The 25,513-nt window shown below is 47.1% G+C and overlaps 1 protein-coding gene across 1 annotated transcript; it reads right to left on the bottom strand.

The window, feature by feature from the left end:
• Nucleotides 1–258: 258 nt before the first annotated feature.
• LOC141173651 (uncharacterized) lies at nucleotides 259–4,779 on the bottom strand. Its single transcript, XM_073657950.1, has 3 exons — nucleotides 4,776–4,779; nucleotides 374–1,127; nucleotides 259–325 (listed from the first exon to the last, which is right to left on the bottom strand). Exons 1-3 carry the CDS (start codon nucleotides 4,777–4,779, stop codon nucleotides 259–261), a joined length of 825 nt encoding a protein of 274 aa, XP_073514051.1.
• Between the last annotated feature and the right edge of the window lie 20,734 nt (nucleotides 4,780–25,513).

Raw genomic sequence — 25,513 nt, 5'->3', positions numbered from 1 at the left:
TAGATGTGATTTGTGTGTAAAACATTTCAAACATTCATGAATTGGAAAGGTTTTTCCGATAAAAGATTTCTGATGTGGAATTAGTGCTGGCTTAGAATAAAACACTCTCCGAATATGATATGTGAAAGTTTCTTCTGATATATTTAGCTTTTTAATAGTTATTAAGACTTGATTTCTTGTTAAGATATTTCTGACATATGGGCATGAAAATGGCTTCTCCCCTGTGTGAATTCTTTGATGTCTAACAACTTCTAACTTCTAACTAAAACATTTTCCACATTCTGAACATGAAAACGGCTTCACCTCTTTGTGAACCCACTGATGTCTAACAAGATTTGATTTATTATTAAAACATTTCCCACATTCTGAACACGAATATGGCATTGATCCTGTATGAACATTTTGATGATTAACAAGAGATGATTTATCGGTAAAAAATGTCCAACACTCTGAACATGAAAATGGCTTCACCCCTGTGTGAATGCTCTGATGTTTAACAAGACACGATTTCCGGTTAAAACATTTTCCACATTCAGAACATGAAAATGGCTTCTCCCCTGTGTGAACCCACTGATGTCTCGCAAGACTTGATTTATCACTATAGCATTTATCACATTCTGAACATGAATACGGCTTTGCTCCCGTATGACTTCTCTCATGTGTAACCAGACCCCATTTCTGTTTAAAGCATTTTCCACATTGTGAACATGAAAATGGCTTTGCATCTGTGTGGCTTCTCTGATGTCTAAAAAGAAAAGATCTTTCACTAAAACATTTCCCACAATCTTCACAAGAAAATGGCTTCTCCCCTGTGTGACTTCTCTTATGTTGAATAAATTTTGATTTCCAGTCAAAACATTTTCCACATTCCAAACATGTATATGGCTTCTCTCCAGTATTAGCACTTTGGTTCACGACATCTTTTCTGTTACGTTTATTTTCCTTAACATTCGGTGATGAATCAGAAGATAGGACCTGTTCGAAAGCATCCGATGATAGACCGTTGCCGGGAACAGCGATATATGGAATTATGACATGTTCTTCATATGTATCATGTGGGATACCACGATCATCTGCTTTACAATCTAAAGATATCTGATGTCCCTCAGAGCCCCCAGGACAGTCATCTGCGAAGAATAAAACAGATTTTCTTATTTTTTAATAATAAAATGTCAACTGATATTTTATAACATTAATACAGTGGGTACGGAAAGTATTTAGACCCCTTTACATTTTTCACTCTTTGTTTCATTGCAGCCATTTGGTAAATTCTAAAAAGTTCATTTTTTTTCTCATTAAAGTACACTCTGCACCCCATCTTGAGTGAAAAAAAAACAGAAATGTAGAAATTTTTGCAAATTAATTAAAAAAGAAAAACTGAAATATCACATGGTCATAAGTATTCAGACCCTTTGCTCAGTATTGAGTAGAAGCTAATACAGCCATGAGTATTCTTGGGAATGATGCAACAAGTTTTTCACACCTGGATTTGGGGATCCTCTGCCATTCTTCCTTGCAGATCCTCTCCAGTTCCGTTAGGTTGGATGGTGAACGTTGGTGAGCAGCCATTTTCAGGTCTCTCCAGAGATGCTCAATTGGGTTTAGGTCAGGGCTCTGGCTGGGCCAGTCAAGAATGGTCACAGAGTTGTTCTGAAGCCACTCCTTTGCTATTTTAGCTGTATGCTTAGGGTCATTGTCTTGTTGGAAGGTGAACCTTCAGCCAAGTCTGAGATCCAGAGTACTCTGGAAGAGGTTTTCATCCAGGATATCTCTGTACTTAGCCACATTCATGTTTCCTTCAATTGCAACCAGTCGTCCTGTCCCTGGAGCTGAAAAACACCACCATAGCATGATGCTGCCACCACCATGTTTCACTGTTGGGATTGTATTGGGCAGGTGATGAGCAGTGCCTGGTTTTCTCCACACATACTGCTTAGAATTATCACCAAAAAGTTCTATCTTCATCTCATCAGACCAGAGAATTTTATTTCTCATAGTCTGGGAGTGTGTTTTTGAGCAAACTCTATGCGGGCTTTCAGATGTCTTGCACTGAGGAGAGGCTTCAGTCTGGCCACTCTGCCATAAAGGGCCGACTGGTGGAGAGTTGCAGTGATAATTGACTTTGTGGAACTTTCTCACATCTCCCTACTGCATCTCTGGAGCTCAGCCACAGTAATCTTGGTGTTCTTCTTTACCTCTCTCACCAAGGCTCTTCTCCTATGATTGCTCAGTTTGGCTGGACGGCCAGGTCTAGGAAGACTTCTGGTGGTCCAAAACTTCTTCCATTTAAGGATTATGGAGGCCGCTGTGCTCTTAGGAACCTTGAGTAATGCAGAAATTTTTTTGTAACCTTGGCCAGATCTGTGCCTTGCCATAATTCTGTCTCTGAGCTCCTTGGGCAGTTACTTTGAGCTTATGATTCTCATTTAGTCTGACATGCACTGTGAGCTGTGAGGTCTTATATAGACAGGTGTGTGCCTTTCCAAATCAAGTCCTATCAGTTTAATGAAACACAAGCTGGACTCCAATGAAGGAGTAGAACCATCTCAAGGAGGATCACAAGGAAATGGACAGCATATGACTTAAATATGAGTATCTGTGCAAAGGGTCTGAATACTTATGACCATGTGATATTTCAGTTTTTCTTTTTTAATAAATCTGCAAAAATTTCTACATTTCTGTTTTTTTTTTCAGTCAAGCTGGGGTGCAGAGTGCACTTTAATGAGAAAAAAAATGAACTTTTTAGAACTTTACCAAATGGCTGCAATGAAACAGAGTGAAAAGTTTAAAGGGGCCTGAATACTTTCCGTACCCATTGTACATAGCACATAGTTTAGTGTGCCCCTAAGGTGATTAAATATAAAAGAACAGCCCAAGGTTAAATTATATTTCGTTCCAAGAATCTCAAGTCTGTTGTTCGGTCCAACGAACATGCTACCGGGTGGGTTTCTAGCCCGATATACAGTTCAGACCAAAAGTTTGGACACACCTTCTCATTTAAAGATTTTTCTGTAAAACTGTAAGTTTCTCAAAACTATGAATTAACACATGTGGAGCTATATACTTAACAAAAAGTGTGAAACAACTGAAAATATGTCTTATATTCTAGGTTCTTCAAAGTAGCCACCTTTTGCTTTGATGACTGCTTTGCACACTCTTGGCATTCTCTTGATGAGCTTCAAGAGGTAGTCACCGAAAATGGTCTTCCAACAATCTTGAAGGAGTTCCCAGAGATGCTTAGCACTTGTTGGCCCTTTTGCCTTCGCTCTGCGGTCCAGCTCACCCCAAACCATCTCGATTGGGTTCAGGTCTGGTGACTGTGGAGGCCAGGTCATCTGGCGTAGCACCCCATCACTCACCTTCTTGGTCAAATAGCCCTTACACAGCCTGGAGGTGTGTTTGGGGTCATTGTCCTGTTGAAAAATAAATGATGTTCCAACTAAACGCAAACCGGATGGAATAGCATGCCGCTGCAAGATGCTGTGGTAGCCATGCTGGTTCAGTATGCCTTCAATTTTGAATAAATCCCCAACAGTGTCACCAGCAAAGCACCCCCACACCATCACACCTCCTCCTCCATGCTCCACGGTGGGAACCAGGCATGTAGAGTCCATGCGTTCACCTTTTCTGCGTCGCACAAAGACACGTGGTTGGAACCAAAGATCTCAAATTTGGACTCATCAGACCAAAGCACAGATTTCCACTAGTCTAATGTCTATTCCTTGTGTTCTTTAGCCCAAACAAGTCTCTTCTGCTTGTTGCCTGTCCTTAGCAGTGGTTTCCTAGCAGCTATTTTACCATGAAGGCCTGCTGCACAAAGTCTCCTCTTAACAGTTGTTGAAGAGATGTGTCTGCTGCTAGAACTCTGTGTGGCATTGACCTGGTCTTTAATCTGAGCTGCTGTTAACCTGCGATCTGACTCGGATAAACTTATCCTCAGAAGCAGAGGTGACTCTTGGTCTTCCTTTCCTGGGGCGGTCCTCATGTGAGCCAGTTTCCTTGTAGCGCTTGATGGTTTTTGCAACTGCACTTGGGGACACTTTCAAAGTTTTCCCAATTGTTCGCACTGACTGACCTTCATTTCTTAAAGTAATGATGGCCACTCGTTTTTCTTTACTTAGCTGCTTTTTTCTTGCCATAGTACAAATTATAACAGTCTATTCAGTAGGACTATCAGCTGTGTATCCACCAGACTTCTGCACAACACAACTGATGGTCCCAACCCCATTTATAAGGCAAGAAATCCCACTTACTAATCCTGACCGGGCACACCTGTGAAGTGAAAATCCTTTCCGGTGACTATCTCTTGAAGCTCATCAAGAGAATGCCAAGAGTGTGCAAAACAGTCATCAAAGCAAAAGGTGGCTACTTTGAAGAACCTAGAATACAAGACATATTTTTAGTTGTTTCACACTTTTTTGTTAAGTATATAATTCCACATATGTTAATTCATAGTTTTGATGCCTTCAGTGTGAATGTACAATTTTCATAGGTCATGAAAATACAGAAAAATCTTAAAATGAGAAGGTGTGTCCAAACTTTTGGTCTGTACTGTAAGTCTGTTATATCTAATAGAAACTGGTGGCAGCTCTCCCAGGCCGTCTAGGCTCTGCTTCACTGGAGCTACTGAAAGAGCCTCTCAGTCTGACTGGGGTGTGAGCGAGTGTGGTGCCACGTCAGTGACTGAATGGGCCTCCCCTTCTCACTCACTGGTGCCTTCCTGTACCTGTGTGGACAGGGGGTGTATGTGCAGAACTGTACTAATCTGACCTTACGCATCCTCGAGGGGGTGTGGAACGTCACGTAGATGCAGAGGGCAGGTCCCGTACCACGTGCTTCGTCTGACGTAACTGACGTCAGGCGGGTGGGGATCCATCATAAGTGCTGGCGAGATTCTGCGTGGTCTCCCTGCTGCCATTTCATCACACCCATCATCAGTCTTTTTCTAGTTAAATCCTCAGTGGGGAATTGTAAAGGGAATGTAGAAAAACTTAGGAGTACATAATAAGAGGACTTTTTATAGGTTTCTTTCCTTTATAATTGACTCCTGGCTTTTCACTAAAAAAACAGAGAGCAGTGGATTTTCTTTCCTAATGGAATTATTGAATAAACTGAACTGCTGCGCTAAGCGCCTCCTGTGCACAGAGAGGTCACACATTTCTTACATTTGTTTGCTGGATAACACAAAGACAGGAGTGAAGACTCTAATTATATTCATATGGAGAAAAGCACATCACTTCTTGTTATATGGTGCACAAGTAGGACTTAGATGTGTCCAAGTACGATACCGCAGATATCCTACTAGTGATGCAGCAGGCAGTCTTTACAATTTCCAGAGGACTGATGAAAGTCTGGTTGATCGAAACAACTTATTTTTTCTGGATATTCCTTTTCGCAATAAAAGACCGTTTATTTGAACAAAGTTATTGAGTGCCAAGTGTTTTCTGCATATTATCATCTAATTATATTCAGTCTAAATGAGCTTGGTGGAACGCATTCTGAAAGTAGTGGTCCGTACTCAGAGGTTTCCAGTAATTTCTTCTCATGCAGCAAAAGGGATAAGGATTATGAATAGTGTTGAGTGAATTTGTTCGGCATTTCAAATTCAGGTTCATGTTCGGGGTTCCGGCTTATTCGTACCAAAAAATCGTCTCCTCCCATGAACATCCCTGATTTACTACGCTATTATCTGCGAGACAGCATGGCAAATCAGGGATGTTCACGGGCAGAGACGATTTTTTGGCGCAAACAAGCCGGAACCCCGAACATGAACCCGAATTTGAAATGCTGAACAATTAACAAATTCGCTCAACACTAATTATGAAGACCCTGCCCCATGGCTCTTGTCATATGGCTTAAATATTATAATATACACAACATGAAGAGAGAATAATAAGAATTGGCCTGTGGTGATTGGTGCAAAACTGAGAGTATGGGCTTACAACCTTACTAGACAAGGCCTCCTTGTATTCCCCAGTACACTCAGGAGTACCTGCAGCCAGCACACAGCCGCATCTACCTCATACCCAAGTCCTCTACCATACAAATGTCCTTGATAAAGAAGGTTGTTGTTCGAAACGCCGGACTTTTTCTTTATGGATCAAAATAAAATGTTCACTTATTGCATCAAGATCTTCGTTCTCCATCATCATTTCAGTGATGAAATTTTTTGTCTCCACGCATACGGCCCTGAAAACTAGTGTCTTAAAAAGATATGCAAATTGCCTCTTCAGAAAGAAGGAGGACTTGAACGCTATAGCGCCACCTATTGGTAGCAGCAATCCAACAAGTCGCAATCGACTTTAACGAGTTTTGCAATATGACCTTGGATAAAAGCCAAATCAGAATCTCAATTTGCAGACACGATGTTTCGGGCTGTTGGCCCTCGTCAGTGCAAACTATGACAATTGATTTGGCTAGGTGAGAGCCTTTGGACTGAGGTCTAAGGGGTAAATTTCTCCTTGTGGAGAGTGACATACCGGCTCTGGCATGCCAAGGTAAGGAGGCTTATTCGCCGTGCAATGCTCCTCTGGGAAATTTAATATGCAAATTGCCTCTTCAGAGAGAAGGAGGACTTGAACTCTAGAGCGCGTAGAAACGGAACACCTTAGACCTCAGTCCAGAGCCTCTCACCTAGCCAAATCAGTTCTCATACTTTGCTGTCACGAAGGCTAACAGCCAGAAACACCGTGTCTGCAAATTGAGATTCTGATTTTGCTATTATCCGAAGTCATATTGCAAGACTCGTTAAAGGGTCGATTGTGACTTGTAGGATTGCTGCTACCAATAGGTGGCGCTATAGGGTTCAAGTCCTCCTTCTCTGAAGAGACAATTTGCATATTAAATTTCCCAGAGGAGCATTGCACAGCGAATAAGCCTCCTTACGTTGACATGCCAGAGCTGGTATGTCACTCTCCACAAGGAGAAATGTTACCCCTTAGACCTCTGTCTTAAAAATATGGCTTCTAAGGTGAAATCGAAAGGAAAATCAATCCCGTGGTAAAAGATCACTGTTATTCATAGGTCATGCCACAAGAACAGTATCCTTGCCTGTTTTAAATAGGGTGCTGTCTTACAGCCAACTTATGTTCCTTATTGCTCCAGTGGAATAATATCTCAGGATGCCATACATCTTATATACATACATCTCTTGTTTAAAGGCTTTCTGAGGTTGGATAAACCAGAAGACATTTCCAGCATTTAATCTCTTTGAGATTAATATTTTTAACAGAAGTAAATCTGCACCAGTAGGAAGGTGAGCAGCATTCTCGGCACCCATAGAATTGACCTCCCATCCTCCTAAGAATCTTCTGTTATTTGGCTATACGTCTCCATGTTATCACACAGTAATTTTATATTACATATTTACATAGTTAATACAATTGAAAACAGATAAATGTCCAAAAATTTTAAATCGGATGGGAGAAAATAAAAGTACAACCATAATGCATGTTCCATTCTGACCCCAAAAAGCTAATTATTGCTTCTGATCTCAATTGTTAATCCACTGGACATTCAAGAAAGCACCTTACATATTTACATAATTATTTATGTTATTTGTTTTTAATAAAAGCCTCTAAGTCTAAAAAAACGTATCTAGTATAAAAAGGTATAAAAACCCTTCCAGACCCATGATTTTGTCCTGTTCAAGAGCTGAAAAGCCCTCACCCTCCAAGTAATTTTGTCTTATCCTTTATCATGTGTTGTTTTACAAAGAGCTGTCACCCAGTTTATATTTTGTTGGATAAGAATTACAATTGATGTGGCGCATATACGTATATATTCCCATGAGAAGAATCCGTGACTTCTCTGTATTTAGTGGTTACTACTCACCTGGGTAGTCATATGTAGGAATCTCCTCTTTACACCGCTCATCACCCGTCATATATGTCTCTGTAGTATTAATATGGATCAGATCTTCACCCTGAAACAAATATTGTAAAAGTCACAGACAGATGGAGAAGTCACATCTGTGATCAGCTCTAATCCTGCCATCTCCACCGTTCTCATTACACAAGTATAAAACATATAATACTGGTGGATAAAACAAGACTGAGCACAAGACCTTCATAGTCGCCTACACATCATAGGGGAGATCTCATGACACTTCTCAATCTACCTGATGATCCTGAGGAACGTTGGGATCTTCTTGTTTACAATTCTGTGGAAGAAGAGGACGGGGACATCTCTCTTTTGTTGCCCTCTTACAGGATAAATCTGGAGGAAACACATACAGGGACTGAATTAATTCTTTACATACAGATAATTATAGGTCATGTATATTTAGTCCTGTCTATTACCTGGTGATGTGAGGGGCTGGGGAACTTCCATTATGAAGTCCTTGTACAGATCTTTGTGTCCTTCTTAGCGTTGAGCGAGCATGCTCGACACTGCTCGGTGCTCACCCGAGCATCTCACTACTCGGGATGTTCGGCGAGCACCGAGCATTTCCGGGTTACTGGGGCGGGAGCTCGGATTTCTGCCCTGCATGTTTAGTGCTCTTTACAGAGCCAATGAACATGCAGGGATTGCCAGCCAGTCACTGTAATGCCGCAGCAATGTTGGTTGTGGGCATTACAGTTATTGGCTGGCCGCACAGCGTCACCTCGAGTATTTAAAACTGGGCGCCGCCATCTTGGACACAATCGCTCCGGATCAAACGGTGTAGGGAGAGTGCTGCTGAGCTAGGGAGAGATTTATACTGCGAAATAGGTAGTGTAGGGTATCTAAAGCCTGCAAAATCAAACAAACAGTCCTTCTCAGGACTAATATCCATCCCAGATATCAGGCAGGCAGGCAGGCTGTGAAGGAGAGGCAGTGGTTATACCAACAAACACTGCATTACAGTCCTGTTTGCTGCTTCTCACATTGCAAGACTTAGCCCCAGGTCTCAGGGGCCAGGAAAAATCCTTTTTTTTCATCTAAATCCTCTTTTTTTTCCCTCAGTCAGACTGTACAAATACCCGTCTTATTAACCTTTTGGTATCCCCCCCCAAAAAAAAAATGAGTGTGTCTGTGAGTGTTCAGACACAAATATATCTGTTTAAAAGAGTCTGGTGTAGGTCAGATAACTAGAGCTGTGGTTTTGCAGTTCCACGGTTCAAATCTCTGTATTATCCACTTTTTGCCTTTTTTTCCATAAAAAAAAAACAGTTTGAGTGTCTCTCTGACTGTTTAGGCACAAATATATCTGTTTAAAAGATTCTGGTGTAGGCCAGAGAAATAGAACTGTAGTTTTCCTCTTCCACGGTTCTATTCTCCTTTTTATTACCCTTTTGCCATTGCAAGTGTAAACTATTTTACTTAATTCACAAAGGGCAAGGCGCGTGGCAAGGGACGTGGAACTGGACGTTCTGGTGATGGTGCGTGCAGAGGACGGGGCCGTGGCCAAGGTGAAAATGTGCCACAACCAACAGCCACATCTTCTCGCTCCCAGTTCTTTAATGAATTACTAGGGAAGCACCAACAGCACCACTATTGCGAACTGATCAGTGTGAACAGGTTATTAATTGGATAGCAGATAACACTTCCAGTCACCTAGGCACCACCACCTCCGGTCTGTCTTCCACACGGTCAAGTGTTAGTAGCCGTGAGTCTCGACTGCATATGACTCGCCCCCTGGGCCACGCGGAACCGGGCAATAGGGAGACGCTGGGAGTAGTAGTGGCGGCCCGGTCCCGCGGCCCAGGGTGGTCAGACCAATGGTAGTCTGCTACCGTACTTTAGATAATGTCCGACTACGCCACCCGTGGATTGCGGTTATTAGGAACCGCCGCTGCAAGGCAGTTCGCTGGGGCTGATGATGTATGCAGCTGGGATGGTGTGGCTCCCCACGGGAAGAGTGCGGCCCCAGGGCAGTGTAGTGGATGGTGGGAGTAGTGATGGTGAGAGTCCCGGTACCGTTAGTGCTGGGGGAGCGAAAAAGCACACAGACAACGTACTGCAGTCCAGGGTCTTTACTCACAGTTAATATCCATGTCACTTCAGCTGGCAATGACTGCCCGAGCCATGCTGCGTCCACCAGATGAGGGGCTCGGTCAACTCCCAGGCAGTTCAGGAATATGACACAGGACCCCCTTCTTTCCTTTCTCTGGCCTGCCTCACCGGTGACCCACTTTTGTCCAGCTACCGCGGATCTGCGCGGGTAAACGTGGGCCCCGTTCCCCGCTATCCTATATGGTGCCTTTCTAGCAGGTTTGATGAGGTGTCGCACCAATAAATGATCACGACTTCCGGTCTTTGGCTGAGGGTTGTTTCTCCTCCACCAACTTGGGATCCGGTACCCTTAATCTGCCTGACCCTTCACCCTGTATTCTCGTGGGTTCTTAGGGTCCCTTCTGCCTTCTTGTTCCTGAGCCCTTCTGTTCCTCTCTCTCTTCCTTTCTTGTTCCTTCTCCTCCTGTTCCTTCTCCTCTCAGGCTCCGGCCTCTTCTCTAGGCCTGCCTCTGGAGCAGCACTCAGCCTGAGCTGCTGCTCCCTGTCAGCTCTCCTCTCAACTTCTCCTCACAGACTGAACCCAGATCTAAGATGGCTCCTCCCTTTTATACCTCCCTCTAGCCATGAGCCCAGGTGACCAGAAACCAATGGGCTCCTACCTACGCTCAGGAACCAACCCCTATCTGCCCCTACAGCACTGGTTGTTCCACCCCCCTCCCCACTCCAGTCAAGGACATAGTCGGTCGTGCCTGCACTTCTGTCTAGTGGGAGGACCATTGAGCTGTCCCTCGGAAATGGGGTGTGTGTGCTGTATGCAGCTAACTGAGCCCTGGTCCATACTCCATCCTTACCTGGGAGTGGAATATCACACCTCTGGCAGAGGTGCAATACCCCTGTAGCGGCCAAACCCTCAGGGCGCTACATTCCCCCCTGGTAAACCACAGCACGTCCTCGGGCTGGAAAAGAGCAAAAACAGTTGATTACAGGACATGCAAAACTTTTTAAAACTTTTTACATTTAGAAAAGGACGACATTGTTCAATTCCCTTTATGGGACACACTTTTCTTTTCACTAGACATTATGAAAACACTTTCAATACTTCCGGAACTCTTTTGTATAAAACATCTCGTAAAACATTTGCATTATCACCTAGCAGCATATAAAACTTTCTCATGTAAAACATTTTTAGGCAAGACACATTCTTGTATTCTTGGATCATGGCCGCGGTGCAACTTGCGACCAGGTGTTCTTCCCTCTTAAAGGTGCAACAATTTATCTTGAGGTAGACGTTGCAGCCTTTTTTATAAAACCAGTAGGGGGCGCTTTAGGAAGCGCAACTATATACAAGGGATTGGCCGTTCCCAGTCCTCGGCCGGTTTTGGGAAGGGGAATGGCTGCTCTCAGTCCTCAGCCAGGTAACTTAGGGGATGGGGCAACTTTCAAACAGTCCTATATCAGTCCCAACGGGGACCACACTTCCATCTGAAACAGTCCCAAACAGTTCCTTTGTACCCTGACGGGTAACTATTTACACTGGTATGCTACTGTTCACTGGTAGCGATACCCTCCAGCCGCTCCTTGCTCCTCATAATCTTCAGCTGTTGGCGGCAGTACTCCCGTTGACGGGCGGCGTCCGCCCGGGTTTCTTGGGTGAACCCTATCAGATTTTCTCCGGTGGGGTCCCATTCGAACTGGGCGTCCTCCAACTGTGGCTGGGGGGCTTCCTGAGGCGCCGGAGCAGGTATGAGGGGCTCAGATGATACTCCAACCTCCGCGGGCGGGCTCCTCCGAAGGCGGGGGTTAACATACTCAGGGGGCCAGATGAAAGGAAGCCCATCCGGACTGGTATGTTGGGCGAAAAGATCTGCGCCCAGAGGTGGTACTACAGAGGCAGGGGGCGCGAGCGGGTTGGCGGCGCCCGGGGGTACACGGCCTTGCGACCAGGCCCGCGGTGCTGGTTTCCTGGTTGCACCCAGGGGTGATACAGCGGAAGCAGGGGGCTCTGAAGGGGCAGCGGCGCCCGCGGGCGCTAGGCCTTGCGACCAGGCCTGCGATTGTGGTCTGCTGAGCACGCCAGGGGTCGGAGGGCACGGCGTGGGGCGGGGCACACTGGCGGCGTCGACGGCCTGGGAACCGGTTGGTGGCAGTGGAGGCACGGTGTCGATGGCGGGTACAGGTACGTCGGGCTCCGCGACGGGGGTGCAGGGGCAGATCGGCGGCCCCAGGGTTCGGGGTAGGGGCGTCTCCGTTACCTGCCTCTGCTGTCGCGGCCCCTTCTGCGGCATCGTCTTCAGCCTCTGCTCTGCCTTCACTGCCCTCGGTGGCTGGTGTGCTGCTGGATGTCGACGGCGCCTCCCGCTGCAGGATCACAGCCCGCCGGGCCATTTCTTCTTTCCACCCGGCAATCACGTCCTGCTGCGCCCGGACCATCCTCCGGTCCAGCTCCTCCAGCGCAGCCCGCGCATACTCGGGGTCTTCCTTGGGGAGGTGCGCTAACAGCTCTGTGAAGCTGCATGGTGGTGCGGCCTGCAGCAGGCCCCTTGCCAAGGTGTTGGAGCTGGCTCCTTTCTCCATCTCCGGGTGCGGCCTGGCCAGACTGATCCAGACGGCGCCCTGCCCCACAGTTTTCTTCTCTTTCCGCCCCCAGGGGGGGTGGTCCTGGGGCATTCTGCTGACAATCACTCTCAGGGGCAGCCCCCCCACGTTGACGGACATCTCCACAGCCGCTCTCATGGCTGTTGGGGGTGGGCTCCTTCTTGGCGCCATTCTGGGACCTGGCCCACGATGGGAGGTGGCTTCCTGTTGTCTTTTGGCACGCACATTATGGCGCTCGTTCTTCTGGGGCGGGCGCCATCTTTGGTACAATAAAACAGTCTCTTTTCAGGCGCGCAATACCCGCTTGTGGCGGGTGGGTAACGATCCTGCCGACTACGCCAAAGCTGACTCGCCCCCTGGGCCGTGGGGCACGCGGAACCGGGCAATAGGGAGACGCTGGGAGTAGTAGTGGCGGCCCGGTCCCGCGGCTCAGGGTGGTCAGACCAATGGTAGTCTGCTACCGTACTTTAGATAATGTCCGACTACGCCACCTGTGGATTGCGGTTATTAGGAACCGCCGCTGCAAGGCAGTTCGCTGGGGCTGATGATGTATGCAGCTGGGATGGTGTGGCTCCCCATGGGAAGAGTGCGGCCCCAGGGCAGTGTAGTGGATGGTGGGAGTAGTGATGGTGAGAGTCCCGGTACCGTTAGTGCTGGAGGAGCGAAAAAGCACACAGACAACGTACTGCAGTCCAGGGTCTTTACTCACAGTTAATATCCATGTCACTTCAGCTGGCAATGACTGCCCGAGCCATGCTGCGTCCACCAGGTGAGGGGCTCGGTCAACTCCCAGGCAGTTCAGGAATATGACACAGGACCCCCTTCTTTCCTTTCTCTGGCCTGCCTCACCGGTGACCCACTTTTGTCCAGCTACCGCAGATCTGCGCGGGTTAACGTGGGCCCCGTTCCCCGCTATCCTATATGGTGCCTTTCTAGCAGGTTTGATGAGGTGTCGCACCAATAAATGATCACGACTTCCGGTCTTTGGCTGAGGGTTGTTTCTCCTCCACCAACTTGGGATCCGGTACCCTTAATCTGCCTGACCCTTCACCCTGTATTCTCGTGGGTTCTTAGGGTCCCTTCTGCCTTCTTGTTCCTGAGCCCTTCTGTTCCTCTCTCTCTTCCTTTCTTGTTCCTTCTCCTCCTGTTCCTTCTCCTCTCAGGCTCCGGCCTCTTCTCTAGGCCTGCCTCTGGAGCAGCACTCAGCCTGAGCTGCTGCTCCCTGTCAGCTCTCCTCTCAACTTCTCCTCACAGACTGAACCCAGATCTAAGATGGCTCCTCCCTTTTATACTTCCCTCTAACCATGAGCCCAGGTGACCAGAAACCAATGGGCTCCTACGTACGCTCAGGAACCAACCCCTATCTGCCCCTACAGCACTGGGTGTTCCACCCCCCTCCCCACTCCAGTCAGGGACATAGTCAGTCGTGCCTGCACTTCTGTCTAGTGGGAGCACCATTGAGCTGTCCCTCGGAAATGGGGTGTGTGTGCTGTATGCAGCTAACTGAGCCCTGGTCCATACTCCATCCTTACCTGGGAGTGGAATATCACACCTCTGGCAGAGGTGCAATACCCCTGTAGCGGCCGAACCCTCGGGGCGCTACACATACTCCTCCTCACCCTGATGCTCCTTCCTCCCACCATGCCGAGTGTCATCAGACAGCAACTGATCCCACAGTTGGACACTCTGAAGAGCTGTTCACTGGTCCATTTCCATATTTGGGCCCCTCGCCTGCTCCGCTTGAAGTGGTGGAAGAGGAGATCCCATGTAGCGATGGCCAAATATTTGAACAGCCACGGCCACAGGAAGGCGACGCTGGCAATTTGTCACAATAGGTGGACGATGACGAGACGCAATTGCCACGAAGTGAGGAGGAGGACCGTGGTGCGGAAGTGGAAGAGGAGGAGGTGGTGGATGATCTAGTAACTGACCCAACGTGGCAGGAAGACACGCAGAGCGAGGCGAGCAGCACACAGGGGGAGGGAGGCAGAGTACCCCAACAGGCAGGAAGAAGCAGTGTGGTGGCCGCAGACAGAAGGCAGGCAACCGTTCCCCGTAACACCAACACAAAGGATGCTGCCAGTACAACCGGTAGGTCTTCCAGAGTCTGGAATTTTTTTAAAGACTCTGCTGATAACTAGAGATGAGCGTTGTTCTACTCGAACTGTTCGCCAATCTCAAATTCGAGCTGTTTTGGGCGGTGTTCGAGCCGATCGGCGAACACGAACAATTTGAGAAAAATTCGGCTGTTCGAGGTTATGTTCGATAACTGTTCGTGCACCAAAATCATAACTGGATTTTTTCTCAGTAATGATGAAAATTAATGTTAATACGCAGTTTGAGTGTACAGCGGGGCGGGGGGAGGGGGAGGGGATGGATCTCTGCAGGAACAATGAAGATCTCCATTTTTTTTTCTCTTTCCCGCATTTGCAGTGGGGAGGTGCAATCTGTCAGCCTATCAGCAGCGCACACACGGAGCGAAGTGCTTTTTTTCACACAAGCAAGGGCATGTGTGATTGGCAGTGTATGTCACATGTCCTTGCCCTATAAGACCAAGCCATTTTCCCCGTCGCCACCATTTTCTCACTGCTGCAGCTGCGTGTTAGACGGCACCGCTGTTGCTGTGTGCGCTATACCTTGTTAATTTCAAGCCAATTTTCGCACAAATATACAGATAGCTTGGGAGTAGGGAATAGTTGTGATTGCAGTCCTTTTAAGGACTAGGTTACAGCATTTCCTACGACTTTTATCAGGCAGGTCTGTGCTCTTAAATAGATAGATTGTGGGAGTAAAGACTAATTGTAATTGGAGTCCTTTTCAGGACTAGGTTACATCAGTTCCTATCAGTTTTTGCCAGGCAGGTCTGTGCCAGTGCTGTGCAAGTTTTTTTCACAGCATTTGGCTGAATCTAGCAAAGCTAATCCTTTTTGGCCTATTGCAGAGTGTGTTAGTCAGTGGAGTAGCCTATCTGTGTTGCAAGATATACCACCTGTGTATAGAATACCAATTTTTTTACTGCACCTAGTGAAGTAAAATCTTTTGGGCATAGCATCATTCTATTAGTCCATCTATACTGACCTCCATCAGGTTGCAAACTGAATATAATTTTTTTCTGCATCTAGCTCTGAAAAAATATTTGGGCTTCTAGCAGTGTGTGGGACTTGGTCTATTAGTCCATCTATACTGACCTCCATCAGGTTGCAAATTAAAAATAATTTTTTTCTTCATTTAGCTCTGAAAAAATATTTGGGCTTCTAGCAGTGTGTGGGACTTGTTCTATTAGTCCTTCTATACTGACCTCCAGCAGGTTGCAAATTGAATATAATTTTTTTCTGCATCTAGCTCTGAAAAAATATTTGGGCTTCTAGCGGTGTGTGGGACTTGGTCTATTAGTCCATCTATACTGACCTCCATCAGGTTGCAAATTAAAAATATTTTTTTTCTGCATCTAGCTCTGAAAAAATATTTGGGCTTCTAGCAGTGTGTGGGACTTGGTCTATTAGTCCATCTATACTGACCTCCATCAGGTTGCAAATTAAAAATAATTTTTTTCTGCATCTAGCTCTGAAAAAATATTTGGGCTTCTAGCAGTGTGTGGGACTTGGTCTATTAGTCCATCTATACTGACCTCCATCAGGTTGCAAATTGAATAAAAAAAATTTCTGCAGCTAGCTCTGAAAAAATATTTGGGCTTCTAGCGGTGTGTGGGACTTGGTCTATTAGTCCATCTATACTGACCTCCATCAGGTTGCAAATTAAAAATAATTTTTTTCTGCATCTAGCTCTGAAAAAATATTTGGGCTTCTAGCAGTGTGTGGGACTTGGTCTATTAGTCCATCTATACTGACCTCCATCAGGTTGCAAATTAAAAATAATTTTTTTCTTCATTTAGCTCTGAAAAAATATTTGGGCTTCTAGCAGTGTGTGGGACTTGTTCTATTAGTCCTTCTATACTGACCTCCAGCAGGTTGCAAATTGAATATAATTTTTTTCTGCATCTAGCTCTGAAAAAATATTTGGGCTTCTAGCGGTGTGTGGGACTTGGTCTATTAGTCCATCTATACTGACCTCCATCAGGTTGCAAATTAAAAATATTTTTTTTCTGCATCTAGCTCTGAAAAAATATTTGGGCTTCTAGCAGTGTGTGGGACTTGGTCTATTAGTCTATCTATACTGACCTCCATCAGGTTGCAAATTAAAAATAATTTTTTTCTTCATTTATCTCTGAAAAAATATTTGTGCTTCTAGCAGCGTGTGGGACTTGTTCTATTAGTCCATCTATACTGACCTCCATCAGGTTGCAAATTAAAAATAATTTTTTTCTGCATCTAGTCTGAAAAAATATTTGGGCTTCTAGCAGTGTGTGGGACTTGGTCTATTAGTCCATCTATACTGACCTCCATCAGGTTGCAAATTAAAAATAATTTTTTTCTGCATCTAGCTCTGAAAAAATATTTGGGCTTCTAGCAGTGTGTGGGACTTGGTCTATTAGTCCATCTATACTGACCTCCATCAGGTTGCAAATTGAATAAAAAAATTTTCTGCATCTAGCTCTGAAAAAATATTTGGGCTTCTAGCGGTGTGTGGGACTTGGTCTATTAGTCCATCTATACTGACCTCCATCAGGTTGCAAATTAAAAATAATTTTTTTTTCTGCATCTAACCCAGCCAATAGTTTTGGCCTAATACCACAGTTTGGCCACTCAGCTCTGCTCGGTTACCATCCATTGTTTTTTTGTGCAAACAACTCCAGAGTTGTGAATTAGTTAACCACCAAAATGAGTGGAAAAAGGCCTGCTGCTGGTGGAAAGGGGAATAGGCGTGTTGGGAAGGGGAAAAAAGGTTGTGTCCGTGGGGTAGGTGCAGAAGAAAGACCATCTTCCAGCCAAACTAAAATGTCTACTTCTTTTAGCGGACAATGTGATAAGATCCCTTTCTTACGGCCACGCCAATCGCTACAAATTCCAGATGAGGCACAAAAACAGCAGGTGCTTCAACGGATATCAAGTGCTCCTTTAAGTGGGCTCTCCTCCACATCAACTTCAACATCACAAATACTCCAGTCCTCAAAGGTGTCACCCAAATCGCACTTGCTTCCTCACAGCTCCCAAATCTCCAGCTGCCCGTCTGAGTATGAGGTAGAACAGATGGTTGAGTCTGCAGAGCTGTTTACTCATACTATAGCCTGGGAATCAGAGGTCGACTCCAGCGCTTCTGTGAATCCAGACGAGGAAATGATCTGCACTGATGCCCAGAATCTTTATGAGTCGGATCCAGGACCAGACGCAGAAGGTTCTGACCATAATGTAGACCCTCATTCCCAAACTGTAACTCCTGTTGGTGGAGACAATGAGGAAGACGATGATAAGACTCAAATACCTGATTGGAGCGACAACTTTAGTTTTTTGTCAGGGCAGGAACAGGTTGGCTCTGAGGACGACGGGTGTGATAACGCACAGGGTGATGATGATGAGGTCGGAGATCCCACTTACTGTCAACCCACAGTCAGCCAAGAGATGAGGTCAGCAGAGGAGGTGGAGGAAGATGCTAGTGACGACGAGGTCAGGTTGCGCCTTCCTGGACAGAGACGTAGTACTGGAAGCACGTCAACAACTGCATCCTCAAACACAACTCTGCCTCTCACCACAAGTCGTGGTGGCTCTTCAGGTCGCATGGGTGCTAAGCCTTGCATAGCCTGGGCATTTTTTCAGATCGATAAAGATGACCCAACTCGTGTTATCTGTAACATTTGTCAGCAAAAGCTAAGTAGAGGCCAAAAAATACATAGTTTGAGTACTTCATGCATGAACCGGCACATGGACATGAAGCATAAGTTGCAGTGGGAAGCTCAGTGTGCTACAATGCGGTCTAGCCGGCCGGGCCAACCACCGTCTGCCATATCTTGTGCATCCGCGGCCTCTTCATCCTCTGTGACTGGGGGGACAGCAGTCACACCTGTTTTGGGGCGCAGACCTGCCACCTCTTTACCCGCAACAGCCAGCGTGATTGGCAGGTCATCATTTTCTTTGGAGGTGGTAACACCAGCTGGTCTTGAGCGCTGTCCGACATCGATAGCACCACCTTTGGATCAAGGCAACCTAACATGTCCGCCTGCATCTTCCTCACAGACCGTCAGTTTGCCGGGGACACCCTTATCAACCCCGTCTAAGCACAATAGCCAGCCCTCGGTCCCTCAGATGTGGACAAGTAAAAGACCATTTCCTCCTAGCCATGAGAAAGCTAAGAGGTTGAATTTCACCATCTGCAAGCTCTTGGCTACAGAAATGCTGCCTTTCCGCCTGGTGGACACAGAGGATTTTCGAGACCTTATGTCCGTCGCAGTGCCCCAGTACCAGATGCCCAGTCGGCACTACTTCTCAAAGAAAGGTGTGCCTGCGCTCCACCAGCATGTCGCACACAACATCACCGCTTCTTTGAGAAACTCTGTGTGTGACAGGGTGCATTTCACCACAGACACTTGGACGAGTAGGCATGGACAGGGGCGTTACATGTTGCTGACTGGGCACTGGGTAGCTATGGTGACAGCAGGACAAGGGGCTGCTGTCCAAGTCTTGCCGTCCCCACGAGTTGTGCGTCAATCCTCTTTATGTCATTTTTCCTCCACTGCTTCTGCCTCCTCAACCTCCTCTCGGTCTTCCACCTGCACCCAAAGCCTGTCTGGTCATGCCACAAGCTTTCTAACTGCGCAGAAGGGATCCTGCACACCTCCTTACTATGCTGGCAGTAGGGCTCAACGTCATCAGGCGGTTTTTACATTGAAATGTCTGGGAAATGTGAGTCACACAGCTGAGGAGTTGTGGTCAGCTCTGGAGAACCAATTTCATGAATGGTTGTCTCCACTGGACCTGAAACCAGGGAAGGCCGTGTGCGACAATGCTGCAAACCTGGGTGCGGCCCTTCGCCGGGGCAATGTCACACACGTGCCTTGTATGGCTCACGTGTTGAACCTGGTTGTCCAGCAATTTTTAGCCCACTATCCCAGACTAGATGGCCTTCTGCAGAGGGCACGGTCGCTGTGTGCTCACTTCCGCCGTTCGCATCCCGCAGCTCAGCGACTTACATCTCTACAGAAGTCGTTGGGCCTGCCACTTCACCGGCTAAAATGCGATGTGCCTACCCGGTGGAATTCAACTCTGCACATGTTGCAGCGACTGTGGCAGCACCGACAAGCCCTGGTGCAATACGTTCTGACGTATAGCCTGGGCCAACGAGATTCAGAGGTGGGGCAAATCACGCTGGAGGAGTGGTCTCAGATCAGGGACCTATGCACCCTTCTGCACAGTTTTGAAATGGCGACGAAGATGTTTAGTGCTGACGATGCCATTATCAGCATGACTATTCCGGTGATTTACATGCTGGAGCACATGTTAAACAGAATTCGGAGTCAGGTGGTGGCACAAGAGGAGGTGGAGGAAGTAGAGGAGGAGGAGTTGTATGCGGAAGGGCTAACATCTGCAAGGTCCAGACGGTCGGCAGCACCAAGGCGGCAGGCATGTGAGGGTGGGGGAGATAATTTTACCAGGGCGCATGGTAGCAGCCAAACTAGTGAGGAAGGTGCAGGAGCCCAGGAAGAAGTGGAGGACGAACTGATGGAAGACTCATCAGATGAGGGAGACCTTGATCACATTTCTGTTGTGCGAGGTTGGGGGGAGAGGACAGAGGAAGGAAGCATGATTGCTACCTCGCCACCAACACAACAGGGACTTGGTGCTCCTGGATGCGCAACACACATGAGTGCCTTCTTGCTGCACTACCTGCAACATGACCCTCGAATTGTGAGAATTAGAAATAATCCTGACTACTGGGTTGCCACACTGTTAGATCCCCGGTACAAAAGTAATTTGCAGAAATTATTCCTGCCATAGAAAGGGATGCACGCATGCAGGAGTATCAGCAGAGACTGTTGCAGAATCTTACATGTGCTTTTCCACAAAATACCAGTGGTGCACGTAGTGAATCTCACAGTTCCAACTTGCCAACCGTGGGACCGTCAAGTGTTCAGCACTCAAACCGTAACAGAACCACAGTATCTGCTGGTAACATCAATTTTGCGGAATCATTTCACCACTTTTTTAGCCCATCCTTTGCAAGGCCACAGGAGACAAGAAGTCTGACACATAGTCAACGCCTAGAGACGATGGTACAGGAGTATCTCCAAGTAAACATTGAAGCCACGACTGTGTCACTGGACCCTTGCTCTTTTTGGGCTTCCAATCTGGATAAATGGCCGGAGCTAGCCACTTACGCCTTGGAGATCTTGTCATGCCCCGCAGCCAGCGTTCTGTCTGAACGTGTGTTCAGCGCTGCTGGTGGTGTGCTGACAGATAAGCGCACGCGGCTCTCCACTGATAATGTAGACAGACTCACGTTCATAAAGATGAACAAATCATGGATCCGAAACGACTTTTCTACCCCTGTGTCATCCTGGGGAGAGTAAAAGCTTGATGATTGGTTAAAATCACCCTACCAACCGTTTTAAGCTTTCAAATTACTAATCATGTTTATCTGTATCTTGACTGGAAAATAATTTGGGCTTTGTAGCAGTGTGCAGCACTGATCCTATTAGGCCATCTATAATAAGCTTCACCAGATTTAAAATTAAAAATAATTTTTAGCTGCATCTAGCCCGGAAAATAATTTTGGGGCTCCGAGATGCGCAAGACACATAAGTGCCTTCTTGCTGCACTACCTGCAGCATGACCCTCATATTGTCAGAATTCGAAGTAATCATGACTACTGGGTTGCCACACTCTTAGATCCCCCAAACTTTTCGATCAACCTTTTCATTTTAATAAAGACCAAAAAAATGGTCATTTTTGAAATTATAAGCATTAGCAGGTTGTTAGAAACTGAAATCAAACAGTTTTCAACTCAAAACTTTATTCTAGGTGATGTTACATTTTCACATAGGACCCCTTGTTCGAAAGGAGCTTCTGAACTCTCTCGTCCATTGAATTTGTCAGGTTTTGGATGGTTTCTGCTTCAATTGTTTTGCATGAGGACAGAATACCCTCCCAGAGCTGTTGCTTAGATGTGAACTGCCTCCCGCCATCATAGACACTCCTTTTAATGATGCTCCAAAGGTTCTGAATGGGGTAGAGGTCAGGGGAGCATGGGGGTCACACCATAAGTTTGTCCCCTTTTATGCCCATATCAGCCAGAGATGCAGATGTTTTATGTGCAGCATGAGATGGTGCATTATCATGCAGAAAAATGATCTTGCTGTGAAATACACGGTTCTTCTTCTTGAACCATGGCAGGAAGTGCTGTTTGAGAAAATCCACATACATTATGGAGTTCATCTTTAGCGCCTTCAGGGATCCTAAAGGGGCCGACAATCTCTCTCCCCATGATTCCAGCCCAAAACATTACTCCACCTCCTCCTTGTTGGCGCTGTAGCCGTGTTTGCGTGGGGTGTCCATCAACCAGCCATCCTCCACTCCATTCATCTGGACCATCGAGCGCTGCACGGCACTCATCCGTGAACAAAACAGTTTTGAAATCAGTCTTCATGTAATGTTTGGCCCACTGGAGCCGTTTCTGCTTGTGTGAAGTGGATAGAGGAGGTCGACAGGATGGCATATGCACAGCTGCAAACCTCTGAAGGACCCTGCATCTTGTTGTTCGGGGGACGTTGGAGGCACAAGCAGCTTCAAAAACTTGTCTGCTGCTATGACAAGGCTTTTTTGCCGCTGCTGTTTCAACCTGACGTAATTGCCTGTAGGAAAGAGTCCTCAATTTGCCCTTATCAGCACGCACACGTGTGTACTGTGAATCAGCTACATACTTCTTGATTGCCAAGACACTTCATCCTGATCATCGCACAATGTTGATTGTAGTCATGCCTTGACCTAAACACTCCACAATTTGTTGCTTCTCAGCAGCCGACACATCCTTTTTCTTTCCCATTTTGGCAGAAAATGTAGGCTGCTTAATAATGTGAGAGAGCCTTCTTAAGTAGTCTTGCCTTTCATTGGACACACCTGCCAAACTAATTAGCACAGGTGTCTGCAATTGCTTACAGTGATATAAAGAGCCCTGACACACATCACCATCAATGAGTTTAACTGACAAACAAACAAATTCTTCCCTTATCACTCCTAAACACTTTTTGCATAATAATTTGGAACGCGGTGTACATGTGCTTTTCCACAAAACACCAGTGGTTCACGTAGTGAATCTTACAGTTCTAACTTGCCAACCGTGGTCTGTATGGAATTGTTCAATAAAGGGCCCAAAATTAAGATAACATAGATGGGAGAGGTCTCTATGAATAGGAATTCCTAAGTATTTGATACCCTGTGAGGGCCAGGCAAAGGGAAAGTTGGACTGGATGGAATCCTATATGGATTTAGGGAGGGAGACATCGAGGGCCTCAGACTTCGCTGCATTGATTTTAAAATTTTACCATGTAACAAAGTGATCTATTTCAGCCATAACAGCAGGGATGGATATATGTGATTGAGTGATATATACTAGGACATCATCAGCAAATAGAGAGCACTTGTACTCGGTGCCTCCCACCTCAATCCACCTAATATTGGGGTTATGGCGAATTGATGAGAGCAGGTGCTCCGTCACTAGGATGTATAAGAGAGGGGACAGAGGACATCCCTGCCTTGTCCCATTGGTGATTGTGAAAGGTGATGAAAATGTTCTGACGCACCCCCTGGGCCTTGGGACACCCGGAGCCGGACCCTTTTTGGTGGATGCTGGTGGTTGTAGTCTTCGTGGCGGCGATCCGGTTCCGTGGCTCAGGGCGGTCAAACCAGTGGCGGAACTATTTATGTGGTTTTGATGTTTAAATGTCTGACTACGCCACCCGTGGATTGCGGTCAGAGTGAACCGCCGCTACAGGGCAGACCGCTAAGGCTGGTGTTGTGGGTGCAGCAGAGCGTAGCATAACTCCCCACGGGAGGAGTATAGCCTCAGGGCAGTGTATGCGGAGGATGGGGGTGATGGTGCAGGGCAGCAGCAGTAACGACACGGAGTCAGTGATGCAGTTCAGGGCCTTTACTCACAGTTCTTATTATCCAGACCACGTCTGCAGGTAACGGCTGCCCACGTCGTACTGTGCTCACCAGGTGAGGGGCTCAGACAACTCCCAGATAACTTTGTAGCGCTTCACAGGACCCCCTTTGTGTGTCCTTTGTCTGGCCTTTCTTACCAACACTTCTGTCCGGCTGCCTCGGGCCTCCTCTTGGTAAACTTGGCGCCAGTTTCCCTGACCCTATGTGGTGCCTTCCTAGCGGGTGGAGCAAGGGGCTGCGCCACATAAAATGTCAGAGCCTCCGGTTTCTAGCTGAGGGTCGTTTCCTGCCTCCACTAGTTCGGGGACCGGTCTCCCCCTTTGGCCTGACCCCTCCACGCAGGTGGATTCGGGCGTGCGGTGGCGACTCGCCCGTCCGCACCCCTGGGATCCCTTCATTCCTCGTTCCTGGAGCCTTCTCCGCTCCTCTTCCTTCCTTCTCCCTCTTGCAGGCCTGGGCCTCTGTTACTAGGCCCGCCTCCGGAGCAGAGCTCATGCAGAGCCCCTGCTCCCTGCCACTTCTGCTCAGACTTCTCTGCACTGAACTAAGATGGTGCCCACCTTTTATACTCCCTTCTCAATGCACCCAGGAACTGCTTCCTCCCTGCTCCTGCACTGCAGGGTTCCCCTTCCTCAGTGTTCCCTCCCCCCACTCCAGCCAGGGACAGGGACTGTCGTGCCCATCTCAGGGGCATATTGGTCGCCCTGCCCCACGGCAATGTGGTGTAATGCATGCAGGTGTCGGGTCCTGATCCACACTCCATCCTTATCTGAGAGTGAGATATCACACCTCTGGGTGAGGTGCAATACGTCTGTAGCAACCGAGCCCTCGGTGCTACAGTTCCATTTATCTTCAGCCTAGGTGACGTATTGTGATACAGGGCCGTGATTTTGGCTATAAAAGGGTCCCCTAGACCCCTACCCCAAGCTTTTTAAGAGAATCATATATGGCGTGCCAGGAGACTCTATGGAATGCTTTCTCAGCATCCAACGAGAGTATCTACTTACAAATTTTTAACTGCATCTAGCCCAGGAAATACTTTGTGCCTAGTAGCAGTGTCTGCTAGTCAGCGGATTATCCCGGCTGTTAAGCAAGCTACACCACCTGTAGTTTGGACACTTAATTTTTTCAAAGGAAATGCTTCGGGACCACGGGATACTTAGTGAAGAGCATCAGGAGGCACCCCAAGGCATAGGGGCTGGGACTGGCACTAGGATGCCTTGCGGTGGACAGCCGAGCTCGATCCTTATAAAAGCTTTTTAACTGCAGCAGCTTTAGTGGACGCTACTGGAGCTGGAATTACGCGGCTGCTGGCATGAGACTTGCCCTCCAATAGATCCTTGTAAATGGATTTAAAGTGTATTCATTTAAATTAGAGGGACAATTTAAATTAAAAAGCTTAGAGCAGCCTCCACCACAGGGGGGCTCTCTCGACCCACCAGCGGACAGGCACCAGTATTGGGAGAGGGGGGCTGGCCGTCAGGGTTCACCGCGGCTCTGGCACAAACCCGGCGACACGGAGGTGGCACGGGCAGGAGCGGACTGGCCGTCTCGGCTTCTCACTTTTTGGATTTTAGAAGGGCATGACATGCCTATATCTGTGTCTCCCCCTCCTTTTACTCCTCCACCTCTTTTCTTTTCGCATGACTATATGTACTTGTCACTTTTCCATGTGTTAGTTGTGTCTTCTGAGCAGTTTGTCAGCTTTTGGACACCTTTGAAGGTGTTTTCTATGTGTTTCTATGTGTTTTTGTTTGCCTGCCATTGGTTTTAACGGTGTTCGAAGGTGTTCGACGAACAGTTCGACGAACAGTTCGGCGAACACACGGGTGTTCGACGAACCGAACCGAACTCGAACACTACGGGGGTGGCTCAACACTACTGATAACCCCAAAAAGGCCATTTGTACCACCTGCCAGGCCAGCATCAGC

Source organism: Phyllobates terribilis, unplaced genomic scaffold (assembly GCF_046119375.1).
Source record: "Phyllobates terribilis strain yellow unplaced genomic scaffold, ASM4611937v1 Scaffold_13__5_contigs__length_258822181, whole genome shotgun sequence".
Taxonomy (NCBI): domain Eukaryota; kingdom Metazoa; phylum Chordata; class Amphibia; order Anura; family Dendrobatidae; genus Phyllobates; species Phyllobates terribilis.
The sequence above is the reverse complement of the archived record's forward strand: the minus strand, read 5'-3'. Positions and strand labels throughout refer to the sequence as shown.

Bases quoted from the DNA above. Each gene is read 5' to 3' on its own strand.
- LOC141173651 (XM_073657950.1), bottom strand. The intron at 326-373 runs GTGTTCAGAATG...AAATCTTGTTAG, and splicing joins ACAGGATCAATGCCATATTC to ACATCAGTGGGTTCACAAAG.